This window comes from Penaeus japonicus, unplaced genomic scaffold, assembly GCF_977035675.1.
Source record: "Penaeus japonicus unplaced genomic scaffold, GWHDUDI00000001_assembly GWHDUDI00000013, whole genome shotgun sequence".
In the NCBI taxonomy this organism is placed as follows: domain Eukaryota; kingdom Metazoa; phylum Arthropoda; class Malacostraca; order Decapoda; family Penaeidae; genus Penaeus; species Penaeus japonicus.
In genome coordinates, this window is record NW_028234415.1 from 3,027,469 (window position 1) to 3,042,468 (window position 15,000).

Sequence of the window (15,000 nt, forward strand, 5' to 3'; positions counted from 1 at the left end):
TAAGAGAAGAGAACACTACTGTACCAAAAGTATTACCATGAGGATTGAATTCTTCAGAGACAGACTGATGTTTGATGGACTTGGAAACAAAACTAACCATCAAAACTTTTTGTGTTTGTTATTTGCACAGTTAATAATTCAGAATTATTGCAGTAAATACTTTCATTCTGACCCATCTTTTGAAAAAATAAAAATCTCTTATAACAGAGAAATAAAAAGGTACTCTGAAAAACTATCATAATCACTTAATCAAATTTAAGTATCATCACACACCTATTTGGCCAACAACCTGTACACTCTTCCATCCAATCTATCAATAAATATAATGCACATACAATCAAGAGGTTGGTTTGTTATTCAAAAATCCTTTTTCAAAAACAAACACTGCAAGAGATACTCATGTATGTTAAAACAAGTACAATTCAAGAATATAAATGGCAAGTTAATGACAACACAAGAACAAATATCTTGATATATTTAAGTAAAACAAGATGTGGCTTTGCTGTTGTACATAAGCACTCCCACACAGGAAGAAGTACAAAAGAAAGAACTCATCTTAAACAGATCATTTTGTAATATCTATGTGCAAGAAGCCACTGTTTGAGATTATTTAATACATGCAAAATGTTCAAGTAAAAATCTAGCAAAAAGAAAACACTAAAAATGATTGCTACATATTGCTTCATTTCTATTCACTCCAAACAATCTGTTGTAGTTGGTACATAAAAATTAATAATGCATAAATCAGTGAAACTTGGTCCTATTCAATTTTAACAAATTATTTTAAAAAACAGCATTTTTTGACATATAATTCTCGCGTGAGAATCCTATTGACACACAATACACACACACATGTGCACAAGGTCATTGTATGGAAGGGCTAAAGGTACCTACAAATACTTGTAACAATGAACATTCAGAAATCATCAATTTTCAACACTTACAAAGGAAAGTATAAAACAATTTAATGGGAAGATTGTTAACTTATTGATACCAGTGGCATGAACTATTTCACCATGACTTTGTTTTGATTTCTTGTTACTTTACACAGATGGTTCCACTAATGCTTAGTCACTTACGAGTCATCTTGATTTTAGGAGGGAAAAAGTTTTTATTTTCATTAACATTAATATAATTACCATAACTATTGTTATTATCATAATAATAATAAAAATGATAATAGTAATAAGAATAAAACTTTTCTCCTAAAAATTCAAGGAATAGGGTATTCAGGTTAGATCAATAGGATATATGGGTGAGGTCAGGTAGGGCTACCAACTGACTATTATATGCTTGTGCAACCATTTATGTGTAAAAGTTTATAATTATAATAATAATAATAATAATAATAATAATAATAATAATAATAATAATAATAATAATAATAATAATAATAATAATAATAATAATAATAATAATAATAATAATAATAATAATAATAATAATAATAAAGCAAAACCATAGTAAACAATGCATGTTTACATACATTTCCAGCATCAATGAGTTAAACCAAACTGTATCTAATAAGTCATTGAAGGGAAATTTTCATCCAGTTACCATCCCCCCCCCCCCACAAAAAAAGAAAAAGATGTAGGCCGTAAAATCTTTTCCAAAAGGGGTAAATCCATTTCATCTGAATCTTTCACATATACTTGCATATCAATATATACACATGTGTTTTGTGGTATTAAAACTACATATCACAATAAATAAATCTGTATTCCTAAACCAAAAATCTCTGCTACACTAATTCTATCTACAGCAAAATAAAATGGTATCATACAGTCACTCACAGCATAAATTTTCTTCTGTACATTTATACACTGCAACTTGCCAGCATTCATTCAAATTTAGCCAGTCGTAAACCAACATGTCTTTTTTTCTTTTTCTTTTTTTTTATTGGTAAAACTCTCTCCATTGCCTGTGTTAAAATTTGGTATCTGCTATCATGTTCCTTCTATTTCAATATGGGATGTTAATTAACACAGTTTGTGAGGACTGGCATCAGTAACTCATATTTACATTACCTCCAAATACCTCTGACAGGCAAATATGAAATGCTTTATCTGTTATACAAATAGTCGGATACTGTCCTGGACACCAAGAACAAGAAACAGAGAGAAAGAAAGAATGCATCTGTCAGAAGTTTATACATTCTTTAGTTACTAATTCTGGATTGAGTGTACTCAAAAACTGCACATACACTAAAATAAGAATCTAAAGGAAATAGCAAAAACAAAAAACAAAAAAAACTGCAAGAAAATAATGAATCATACCTATTCGTCTAATTTTGAAAAAAAAGAAAACATTAATGGTAGAGAGAAAGAAGAAAAGGAAGAAAAAGTCAAGAGTCCAAGACAGTACGTAAGATTTGTAAGAAAATGCCATCCCTGGAATATCTGGACTATAAGGAAGTAAGTGACTAAAGATGTCACGGTCTCCTATATATCATGTAGCAAAAATGAAAAATCAACCTCAGAAAAAGAAAAAAAGAAAAAAAATATATAATAAAACAAAACACATACATAATAAACACAGGCAAAACATTTAATATCTGTATGATGGCAGAGCAGTCCTACTATAAGGTCAATTTCATTCAGAAGAAAAAAGAAAAACATAAAAAAAAAATTATCCCATCTTCTCTTTGCTCCCATGGACAGGTACACATTTCTTATATCCTAAACTTATAGTGTAATAAGCCTTCATAATAAACATATATTCATATATATATATCTATATATAACAGTACCAGAAACTGCATACAGATCACTCAACGGAGAAATAGCAAAGCAATTTATTGACAAGTGATCTGCAAAACAGCGTGCATAGGAATATTGCAAGTCAGACCACTTTGACGCTCCCGGGAATACAAAGCTCACATACATTCGGTGGCGTGTACATGGAAGGGAATATGAAAGGGGGAGGGGGAGGGGGGGAGAGAGAGGAAAACAAAATATACCAGATGGTGGGGATGTGTCCCAGGGGTAAGTTAGAATTCTGTACTTAGTCTTCATTTCAGCTATGGGTCATGCGAACAGCAGTCAGCAATCACACATAAAAATAGGATTTCTTTTTCTCAACTGATTCCAATATTCAGCCATCAAAAAAGACACCACACATTCGTCTCCATAAACAGTTGTGTATCACTATGTAATCAGATAAAATAAACATGGCAGGTTTTTCCATAGTTGATAAACCACATGAGCTCACGTATCTATGCTAAACTGGCACATTTCAAATAAAATAGCAGTATACCACTACCAACAGTACCATGAAGATCTCAAATCCCTAGAAAAAAAATATATATGATAAATTTCCATTTTCACCTCTTTCTTTTTCTTTACATATTGAGCTGCCATTACTGTCCATACCAAGATTAAAAAGCATCATATCATTGTAATATCTTTCTTATACTGTGATCAGTGTGGTCAATTTAAGATTTCAGGACTTCTTATTTCTTTCATCTCTTGCTTCACTTTTTGGCTAACAAGAAATTATTATGGAGTCAAAAATGCCTCTTCTATCATCAAGCTTCCTTAATTGTTTTCTCTCCATCTTTCTTTCTTTTTTTTTTTTCTTTGATTACATTTACCTGTACATCTTATTGCCCCCATCTCTACAGCAATGGCCTTTTCTATCAATAATAAAAAAACAATACTCAAAAATACAATTTCCCCACCACAGTCTTTCCTAATACTAAAATTCAATCCACCAACATTATGTATTAAAATGACATTTTGAATAAATATCTAATACTTTATTTCCTCTTCTAAGTTCCATTCACCATACTGACAACCTGATTATCATTGCTATCAGCCTCAGAGGTGGCCACAGGAGCACGCAACAGTTGGGCATACTGCAGGAGGACCTCTCTCAGAGAACGCCATAGCTGTGGAGTGCCATTGTTGCTGGCACCTCCAACTTCCACCAGGTGAGGGTACAGCCCAATCAGCTGTGCCCAGGTCATACTGTCCACTGTAAGGGAAGAAGTTATATCTATTAAAGAATTTTTACTTCATGAAAATTTCCAAATCATCCAAATCCACACCTTTTCAAATATCAAGGGCTAAGAGAAAACACTGCAACACATTGCTGAGAAAGTTTACTGCAAAGAGATGCATTAAAGAGATGCTTATGTCTACATCATTTGACTTTTCTTACTAACTGGGCTTTTTGGTATATTAACCCAGGCATAACCTGTGCCATTTTTAGAAAATGTAAACTCGAGGGTATGGAAAAATAATACACAGAGAAATGATACCTCATGGAAAATAGAAAAAAACACCAGATGCATTCAAAAAGTGTTACACTTACATAATGAAAGTATGCTAAGCATATGGATCATTTGTAATCCCCTAGAAAAAATTATGAGATAAAATCTAATAAATCTTTCTTAGCCAATTACCTTTCTCAACTGGTGCAGTCTTTAGGGATTTCAGCAACGTTGCTATGGCCTTTAATACAAAACTTATTTCAGCTATTCTATGCCTGAAAAAAACACAGAAAAAACAAGACATTAATAAACTGCAGTAAGTGTAAATCAAATCTCATATGCACAGTATTCCTACAAAAGTAGAAATACATCAATGATGGCCTAAAACAGTATCCAGCCTATCAAGCACATACCATATTTATGTACTGAATCCAAAATAAATCATACTAAACCAAAAGACCCAGAGAAATAAACACACCTCGGCAGTGGCGCTTTCCCACTCAGCTTCTCGTCTTCCACATATTTAACTAGGACTTCTCTAAACCGATGAAGCAGGGACGTGACAGCCAATTTTGTGGTTGCGTGAGGAGCTGCTCCTAATTTGTCCATGTTTCCTGTTGAGCCTTGACCTGTTGTGCAAGAGTAAAACATAAATTACTTTTAAAATGCTCCTAACAAGCAAATACATGGTTTTCTTTTCTCTTTTCATACACATACTATATCCACTCTGACTAGATCCATTTCAAGGCTTAAATCAAAATTTAATTCAATATTCCCAGAATATTCATATCTCACAGATTTCTCTTTCATTTTTCTTCCTTTTTTATCAAACATTAATTTTCACCAGTATACCATCAAAAGCACAAACCTGAGCCGTCCAGCTTGACATCAAAATCAGTTGGTGCCAGTAGTGAGAACTGGAGGAGGGTCTCAAAGCAGGTCTTTGCAAACTCTTCTCGCAGCTTGAAACCTTCGCACTCTACGGAGGACAAATCACTTCAGTTATATGGACGACGATTTGTGAGTCTACATGCATTTACATATCTACATCTATATGTATGTATGTATGTATGTATGTATGTATGTATGTATGTATGTATGTATGTATGTGTGTGTGTGTGTGTGTGTGTGTGTATGTATGTATGTATGTATGTATGTATGTATGTATGTATGTATGTATGTATGTATGTATGTATGTATGTATGTATGTATGTATGTATGTATGTATGTATGTATGTATGTGTGTATACATGCAAGTATGTATGATGTATGATGTATGATGTATATATATATATGATTATATGATATATATATATATATATATATATATATATATATATATATATATATATATATATATATATATATGTATATGTATATGTATATGTATATGTATATGTATATGTATATGTATATGTATATGTATATGTATATGTATATGTATATGTATATGTATATGTATATGTGCGTATGTGCGTATGTGCGTATGTGAGTACATGTATAAGTGCATATGTGCAGATGTACATGTGTAGATATTTACGCATGTTTGAGGCACGTACATTTGATGTTAGTATGTTTGATGTTCATATGTTGGTATGTTGGTATGTTGGTATGTTGGTATGTTGGTATGTTTGTATGTTCATATTTTCGTATTTTCGTACATTCATACGTTTGTACGATCATACATTTGTACAATAGTACATTTGTAAGTTTGTACGTTTATATGGTCGTGTGTTTGTATGCTTGTATGTTCATATGGTAGATATACATATGTATATATATATTGTATGTTGTATTGTTTCACATATAATTATAAATACATCATATATAATTCAAATTTTCCAAATATTAAAACTTCTCACCTGAATCACCTCCTGATGCAGATTCTATGGAGCCCTTATTAAGTAGTACCATAATGGAGACGATAAAGTCACTGGGAGTTGTAGAAGCATACGGCAGGATTTCCTCACGTATGAGTTCCACTACTTGGCAGTCTATGCTCTCATCTCTCTCAGCATCTTCACTACTTTGGTTTGCTGGGGGTGGGCTGAAATGCATTTTTTTAATTTTTTTTATTCATTCATCATCTCTTTATTATTCCATTTTCTTACGGTTTACTTTCTCAAATCACCTTTCCTTTTTTTATTTTCAAGTGGTTAGAGAGACAAAAAACAATAAAATAATCTGTTATTCTCCAGCCTCTGGTAAGACCATCTATTCATTTGTTGCTTTATTTCTCTCTTTGATAATCTTTACTCTTATTATACATTCATACAAGCACCTAATTCCTTTTCTCTTTCGCATTTACTCCTTTCAAAATATGAATATTATAAACCCCTTCATATCTAAGCAAATGAAATGAGCTCTCACCTTTCTGAAAATAGGAAACTCTCTAGGGCAGTTGCTAAGACAGGCCACATTTCCCGGAAGTGAGTCGGGTGTTCTCTTGCAAGTTGCAGGCCTTCCTGTAGCACTGCCAAGAGTGTTGTAATGGCCAGCTTCCATGTGGTCTGCGCTGGGCAACGGTACTTTTTGTGGAGGGGCATTGTAATACCCTGTGGAGTCAGAAATTAGCAGATGCATTGATAAATTAGTAAAAAAAATTATCTTATTGAGCTGCTTATCAGTGCTGTGTGCTTGAACAACTTGGCATCTTACAAGGGAAATTGCTTACATGAATGTGAAAAGCATAGACAAGTTATTTTTATGGCTGGTTTGTCCCTCATCAAAGGAAAAAAAGAAAATGTGTCATCAAGGAAACAAATAAGTACCGACTGAAGTGACATACCTGTATAATATTCTTCAAGACTTGAGCTTCTATCACCTCCTTCCAGGCACAGGTGGTTTGGTACAGAGTCACCAACATGGACATGGAACGCTCAGCAAATGGCACGAAGTTCATCGTCACCCAGTCTGCCTGTAAATAGAACTAACGTTTGCGAGATAACTGATACATCTTCATTTGAACCAAAAGAGGGAATTGCTTTCAATTGTTCAAATGATCAGTAAATTTTAAAGAAATACATGATTACATGTTTAGACTTCATATATTACCTAACAGTAACTGTGCACATACTGTATATCCAAAGGTATATGTTCAAAAACATACACAATGAAAAATTAATTAATTGATAAATGAACAAATCATTCCATACAATCCAACATTAAAACAAAGACACTTACTGAGCCCTTGGTGGTGTGAGGTCTTGTTAGGACATTCCCGTAGCTTGGAGCTTGACAACTGTAGTGTGAAAACTGGAGAAGTAAACTGAAGAGTTCAGGGACCATAGCTCTGGATGATACACTTCCTTCCGTTACCTTCATAAGAAAGGAAAAATTAATTCCTTTCATAAACAAATATGTAAATGCATTAAGAAGCATAGAACAAGAGATATAGAGACAGATCTTCTTCTAGGCATAAATCTAACTTCATCCAAGTATTATCCCATCTCCTCAGCTATTTCAAAAAACGTGAGTTACATACATTAAAAACTCATCAACTAAATCATACTATAATATCAGCTCACCCACCTCCTTTTCTATCACTGTGAGAGCCTGCAACACACCTTCTTGAAGAGGTGTTACCACAACATCTGTGAATGATGGGTGAATGAAGGGTGATGATTCCCCATGAACAGGAACAGATACACAGCCAGACAGCACTGCTGCCAGTCGCGTAAAATCACTGACAACAAATCTGTGAGATAAAGAGGGAAACCTGATATGGGACATCTATTTTTTTAAGATCTAAGAGTTAACTAATACTAGAATGTATACTATGTTTTATCCATTTAAATATACTGCAAAAGATAATTAAGGATTCCAATATCTTGTTTAAAAAATAATAAAAAATGCCTAAGAACCATTACTGGTGTTATTCCCTCAATTTGTAACCTTACCTTTCTCTCCTTTTCTGTAACATCTTACCTTGGCTTTATATGTTGGAAAAGGTGTGGGAAAATGTGAACCAAGGCAGTGAGGAAAGGTTGAGAAGGAATATATGCATCAGAACCTCTCGTCACTTCTTCTGGAGGAGGTTTGGTTACCTCTGTCCCGATGGTGTGCCACACCTGCACAAAAGAGAGGCATAATTAAGTGGTATTCTCTTTTGAACCAGGCATGTCTTTTGCCTGGCAGCATTCACTACAAAGTCAATTAATGTATGGTTAAGAATTATTTTCTCACTATTATGAAATGAAGAGGATGATTGTATTGGTCTACAAACTGGTGTCTCTAAGAGTCTCTTTCCTTAGTGTGTTTGTGATCAACTAAACACATATCTTAAAAAGAGATGTTCAACAAAAGAGCTGCTGCATAACCCTGAAGTTGATGTTCTAGTCTGTGTTGGATGTATGAGCAAGAAAAATGACTGATCATAAAAAGACCAATATTCAATATAAAAAGTTTGGCCAAACAAAATCACTCTCACTCTCTGAACCATTATGAAAACACAGGTGTAAAACTCACTTTCCAAGCAGTGTTCCAATTTGCTATGGAATCTTCTGGAAGGGGAGACTGTAGACTTGATGAGGAACTTAGGTCATCTGAGGACCCTGAGGAGACAACAGTAGATGACCGTCCAGCCTGAAGCATCTCCTGAAGTGACTTGAGGGCAGCTAAGGATACCTGTTGGAGAAAGGTTGGAAATTACTAAAGGAAGCATGTGTACATCATTCATCTATTGAATGTTTATAGCCAGAAGAGCAATCATGAACTTGTATTACTTTTAAAGACTAAAACAGTTGCAATTTACTTATTCATTCATTATCTTACCCACTCACTCACCCACTTTCTTGCTCACATTCCTTTACTCCGTCACTCCCTTACTTCTTCATTCATTCATTCACTCATTCACAAATTCACTCAACCACATGCTCTCAAAAACTCACTTGCTCACTCTCACTCAATCTCTAAACTATCCACCCATGTACTTTCTGATGAACTCCCTCACTTTCTTATCTTCATGTATGTCTGCATCATCCAAACATATCCAAGTAGTTTTATCTACTAATTTCATTATCTCTCATGCCTACTCTCTGCAAGTCCACAACTTTAACTCACCTCATTGCTTTTGGAGAGTGCTGCTGTATGAATGAAGTCTAGCAGGAGAGCCCATGCTCGTGGGAAGTCACCCAATCCTTGAAGGATCTTCTGCTTTGTACTGAACACCCTCGCTACCCCAGATAGGGTCAGCACCTGGTAATTAAGAATGTTTGCTTTTAGCTGTATCTTCTGTTTGTATCATCAAAAAAATTGAATGTACTACTGGCCAACTGGTTTCTTTTAGCCAAACAGAAATCTATCCAGCCCATCAAAAAACTGCATACAAAACATAATCTCTCTATCCCATCAAAATACTGCATACAAAACATATTTCAGTTTTATGGAGGAAAATAATGAAATCTTGTGAATCTTTAGGCAACAACTGATTTTGGATCAAGATTCTTTAATCAATCAGCTAATTCAGCTACACCAGAGTACCAGAAAAAATTACATAATCCTTTTCCATTCCAGTGAAGCTCTACTAACCTGTGTCTCAGCCCATTGTTTCTGCTGAGTGTTGCGAGAGTGGTGTATCAAAATATTGCCTCCTTGGTCCACCTTATCTGTGCTTGCAGAATCTGACAACTGACGCACTTTGTCCAGCAGAGGAAACAATACCTTCGGATAGAACAAAAAATAATGAATAAACTTTATATATATCTAAAATAGTATCACTTGTATATTCATTATATATTCTTGATTATTTCAGATTATCTTCTAAAAGTTATATCCTACCTGCCACAAGACTGCTTGCCAAGTCTGGTTGTGGAGTAATGCACCATGAGCGGCAATTGTGGAGAATAACGTCTGACCTGCAGACTTACGAACTGCTGGCCTCGAGTCAACACATAAATCACCTAAAATATATGGAGTGTCATTGATGGCTAATCAGTTTCTGTAAACTTTCTTACATAATCTTTAAAACAATTTTGTTACTTATGTGCTACTAATCATATCATTTGCAAAACCTTCTTTGAAAACCACACCATTCAGCTCATTCCAAAAGTAGGGCTTAATATGAACATCACACAAATAAATGACCCATTCTAATACTCAAAATAACATAAAAACTTCTAACAACCTAGTCTAGCATAGAGGCACATCCACAATTTGTCAAAAGGCGGCATGTTGGGCACCCCTGGGAAATCAGGGAATACTTGGTTGTCAGAGGTAAGGGAGGCACGGAGCTTCTCTTGATTCTGGTAGAAGTAGTCTGAGATGTTCCACTTAAATAAAGAAACACAGGTGTATATAAGTAATCTTGCTTTAATCATTTGAGCTAACTATGAACATAAACATCATGACAAACACACAACAAGACACATTTAAATAAATAATACAATATCATACAACTGACCATAAGGCCAATGGCAGTGAGAGAGATGTTCAACTCCTGGGTCTGAGAACCAAACTTAGCAGCCGTATCCACAGTAAGAGGCAGGCAAGCCCACGGCATGAGTGGCAGGAAATCTGTAACCACCAATTGCAGGCACTGGAAAGCTAGTCGAACCAGATGCTCACTGGAATGGAGTGGAAGGAAGAGGAATCATCAACTGTAACAGAGTATATACTCAGCCAATATTACCATGATAAAACTATAAAGGCAAAACCTTTATTCAGTCCCTAAATGCTTAAAGGACAATAAAAATATGTGCAGAGACTCAGTCCACAATTTGCATTTTTTTTTAATACTCTGCTGTAAAACTTAAATCATGTGATTTTTAGACTCTTAGGTCTCGCCTGGAAGTATATGAAAATTCTGCATCTCTGAGCACAGTTATACTTTAATCCCTACAGACATGCACTAAATAATCACTTAAATCTATGCAAAAAAAATAGTTGTATTTCTGGAATTTACATTTACATTTAACATGCCAGTCCTTCATGGGTGAAGATAATTTAACTAAATTCAGATTATCCAAACACAAACTGAATTCACTTTGGTCCATCCTAATTTTTCTATTACTTACCCATCATATCTTACAATATATTTATCCTTATCAACCATCACCCATCCACTTCAAATTTCAGTAATGCTTTCACATAACCCACAAACACACCTGTGATTGTCATTAATAGCTCCAATAATATTAAGTATCAAAGGCCAGCCATGATGCAGGAGCTCTCCACAGGAGTGGAGTATATGCAAGAGGGACTCGAGCTGCTTTTGCCTCACATCCGGGTGGCCTACTAGTGATATCTCTGATAACGGAGACAGCAAAAGTGTCTGCAGTTTCTGTAATGAAAAAACAAGGGAATTTTAGATTATATAAGCCATTATGCTATCTACATAGCTTAACCCATTCACGCCGGGTGACGTGATAGCACGTATTGTGGTTTTCGCGTCAGACGCGCTATGAGGGGAAGCCGCTCGCTCGGGTAGAGCGAGCGGGCAACCCAGGCTCGCGGCTTGTACGCCCGAGAATCTCGAGGCATTAGGCTTATGCGTTCGAGAACCCCGGTATTGCGACCACGCAAAGCCAGAACGGCCCCGGCGTGAATGGGTTAAACTGAAGAGTCTATCTTTTATTCTACCCTCAATATTTTTATTCTTTACTTACAAATTACCTAAGAGATTTCAACATCAGTCATATATGAATCTGACAATTCTGTGTCTTTCTTTCATTTTGTTTTTCTAATATCTTTCTTCATCTGCTTTGTAATCAAATAAGATAAAAACAAAAAAAACAAAAAATGTCTACCTGATTATCTTTCAGAGGAGGGTTGTGCTTGTGTGTGAGCGCAGCCTTAACCAAGTATGTGACAGCCTCCACACCCCATTCTCTCATCCGAACATGTGGATGTTGGCACACGTCTAAGAGGTGATTGGTCACTGGCCTCCACAGTACTTCCACTCTCCCAAGGTTAACCACCCCTGCGAATGCAAGAAGTCTCATAAACATATTAGAACTAACATGTTTAAGCAATAACAGTGAATCATGCTAATCATTCCTGTCAAAGATTGAAGCTTCAAAAATCACAGAAATTATTAAATAAAAAACTGAAGTCAATCAGTCACCTTTAACAACTGTAATTCAAAGGGAAATCTGAGCAACAGGTAATATATAATATTCTAACACATACCTATATATTCATCAGACTTTTTTTCTATATCTCAGCTTCTTTTAGATATACTAATGAAAATGTCAGGATGTCTAAGTAACAAATCTAAAAATTAATTGCTTGTCACCAGAACCTTACCAGTTTCAAGCAATTTTGCTACAGCAAACAAAGAGGGTTCTCTGTTGGTATATGCTAACTCCATTGATTCCCGAGAGAGCTGGCAGAGAGCATCAATGAGGTGGTGAAGGGCAACATCATCCAAATGCTGCGAGGACTCAAATAAACGGCTCAGCATAGAAGAAAGAACAGGAAGGTCTGCTATCACAGCTGTTGTTATGACAGCATTGGTCTCGGTTGTGCTTCTTCCAGCCTAAGAGGAAGAAATACAAAATAATTATAAAACATAAAACTATGTTGATTGAAATTTATCACTGTCTGTATCTTGGTGTATTAAAGTCACTACACTGTACTTGCTCTTTCAATCATTGTGTGGCACAACTCGTTCATTAATTCCTTTCAGCAATATGAATATATCTAAACTCAAAACATTTTGTTAGACATTTGTCCCTTCTCCATTACAGAGCAAGTCTCACCTTCAAACTACCCCCCGTGGAAGGCTTGAGTCCTAGGATCCAGACAAGGTGCTGCAGAGTTGTTAGGAGGAGGTGCCAGGCCGCCCCAAGGACTCCTCCATGGCAGTGGGCCATCGAGAGTGTCGCTCGCATGCACTGCAGGTTCTTGTTGGTAAGCATCACTGGGCCTTGTTGTGCTCCTACAGGTAAGGATGGGGTTGCAAGAGCTGTACCCACAGCCACTACCTGGTGTCGTACCTGTAAGGAGTACTGCTACTGTAATTCATTTCCATCATGTCTAGTACAGACAGATTTATAAATCTTAGAACTAGTGTATCAAGACTATGATTATGACTCAACCCCTTCACTCCAAGCAGTAGAAAACACACCCCGCGCCGAATCCGGGATGCCTGTGCTCGCCAAATTTTAAAAGTCGCTATTGAATATAACAATATTTAAGCCAAAACCTATACAAGTTTTAAGCCAAAACCTCAACATAATCATCATGTTCTATATATCATTTACATGGGTCGGGAGGAGGGTGAGAAGAGTGACCTTGGTGAGAGAACTCAGTGACTCAGAGGACAAAAGAAAACGGTTGAAGTAGTATGGTTTTATATTTTTACATAATGTTCCATAAAGTAATAATAAAATTATTACTAGTAGGGCACATCCGTCCCTCCCCTGGTATAAGCAAATCACACTCCTATGTAATAATAATGAAAGACAAGTTAGCCGGAAGAAAAAAACACTAATGCTACTACAACTCAGCCATGACGCATTATGCGCATCCTCGGATATTCATGAACATTCTTAACCCATTCCTACTCCTACCAGGAAGATAACATGCACACAACACTTCATTCCATGGTGTTTTCCCGTTGCGTGGGACCACACTGAACCTCTCAAAGCATTTTTCACCCACCCTATTCTTAAGGTTTGCATGATTGTGTCTACGATGTAAAGGCACATAAAAATATTGCCATATTCAGAGGAGTTATTTCTATCAAAAAACATGTTAAAGCAATGCTTTTCTATTGTTAATTTATTGAACTTTGCCTATATTCTTCATTTCTATGTGATAATACCAGTGAAAAGTGGAAGCAATCTTTTAGTGGGGCATCAAAAAATATGTTTTATACTCATTTTCTTTTTTTATCAAAAAGAAAAGAAAACAATATAAATAATCATACATGTACATATGAGTATGTACATGTACCTCATGACGTGACGTGACATGATATGACGAGTACTCAACAAATTAGAAGCAGTATTACATTAATAATTTTCTATTTTATTTTATTTCTTGGCTAATCACATTTGACTTTACAATAGTCTTTTAACTCATATCTTTTTATTCAACTGATTAAGAAAAAGAAATTATCATGATGTCATCAATATCATATAGTTTTCTGTGACATCATTTTTTTTTTGCGTTATATCCCATTTTATGACATTCAAACCCCTAAACTAAAGTAACAGAGCCTAAGCAATTATGAGAAATTATTATATTTAAGAACAATCTAGCGTTCTATTATTGCTGATGTTTCCGCACATCACAACTGCCCTGCGTCCAGGGATATTTTCCGACCATGTGATAGGATGTCAACCGGCACGAATGGGTTAATTAAATCTACATGAAAGTTTCTTTGCAAAATACCCTTACCAAAAGCACCTTCTATATCTACAACTATAGCGACATACCTCAGAGTCATAGTATGGGTGCTGATTTTCAGCACTGGGTGAGCGTTGATGCCCCCGAGACATTGATGACGATGCAGCTGCAACACTTGCATTATTGAGGACTGTTAAGGTGTAGTGAGGTGGGAGACACGACTTGCAAAGGGCTGTGATGAACGTATCACGAGGGGTAGTCAGCTCTAGCTTACCTGCTAGGCTGGCAAAGGTCTGGAACATAAGAGGTTGATTACTTCTAGATTACAAAAAAAGGAGAAAAAAATATTCTTATTTTCCAATATCCTTGTCACTTATAGTTTTAGTATAGAACCATTAACACTTCTAAGTTGGACCACATCTTAACCCATTAGCAGCAGATGGCATGATTTGCTGCAAAGGCAGAGTCGGTCATAGACGCGGATGGCACCGTGC

The 15,000-nt window shown here is 35.6% G+C and overlaps 1 protein-coding gene across 12 annotated transcripts in view; it reads right to left on the reverse strand.

Annotated features, from left to right (window-relative positions):
- Positions 1 to 3,556: 3,556 nt before the first annotated feature.
- Positions 3,557 to 15,000, reverse strand: part of mon2 (Mon2 homolog, regulator of endosome-to-Golgi trafficking) — a 29,126-nt gene continuing 17,682 nt past the window's right edge. For 4 of the 12 annotated variants that reach the window (XM_043025023.2, XM_043025019.2, XM_086543014.1 and 1 more), the window contains 21 exons: positions 14,596 to 14,799; positions 12,913 to 13,161; positions 12,458 to 12,689; positions 11,959 to 12,131; positions 11,317 to 11,492; positions 10,614 to 10,776; positions 10,338 to 10,482; positions 9,992 to 10,113; positions 9,743 to 9,874; positions 9,275 to 9,409; positions 8,681 to 8,839; positions 8,141 to 8,283; positions 7,745 to 7,910; positions 7,397 to 7,531; positions 7,002 to 7,142; positions 6,584 to 6,768; positions 6,076 to 6,260; positions 5,082 to 5,192; positions 4,692 to 4,842; positions 4,406 to 4,488; positions 3,557 to 3,975 (listed from right to left, as the gene is read on the reverse strand). In XM_043025023.2, the coding sequence (XP_042880957.1) occupies positions 3,770 to 3,975; positions 4,406 to 4,488; positions 4,692 to 4,842; positions 5,082 to 5,192; positions 6,076 to 6,260; positions 6,584 to 6,768; positions 7,002 to 7,142; positions 7,397 to 7,531; positions 7,745 to 7,910; positions 8,141 to 8,283; positions 8,681 to 8,839; positions 9,275 to 9,409; positions 9,743 to 9,874; positions 9,992 to 10,113; positions 10,338 to 10,482; positions 10,614 to 10,776; positions 11,317 to 11,492; positions 11,959 to 12,131; positions 12,458 to 12,689; positions 12,913 to 13,161; positions 14,596 to 14,799 (3,396 nt within the window). In that variant the 3' untranslated portion in view covers positions 3,557 to 3,769. The remainder of the gene's footprint in view (positions 3,976 to 4,405; positions 4,489 to 4,691; positions 4,843 to 5,081; positions 5,193 to 6,075; positions 6,261 to 6,583; positions 6,769 to 7,001; positions 7,143 to 7,396; positions 7,532 to 7,744; positions 7,911 to 8,140; positions 8,284 to 8,680; positions 8,840 to 9,274; positions 9,410 to 9,742; positions 9,875 to 9,991; positions 10,114 to 10,337; positions 10,483 to 10,613; positions 10,777 to 11,316; positions 11,493 to 11,958; positions 12,132 to 12,457; positions 12,690 to 12,912; positions 13,162 to 14,595; positions 14,800 to 15,000) is intronic. The other 8 variants (XM_043025024.2, XM_043025021.2, XM_086543017.1 and 5 more) reach the window with 3 other exon arrangements.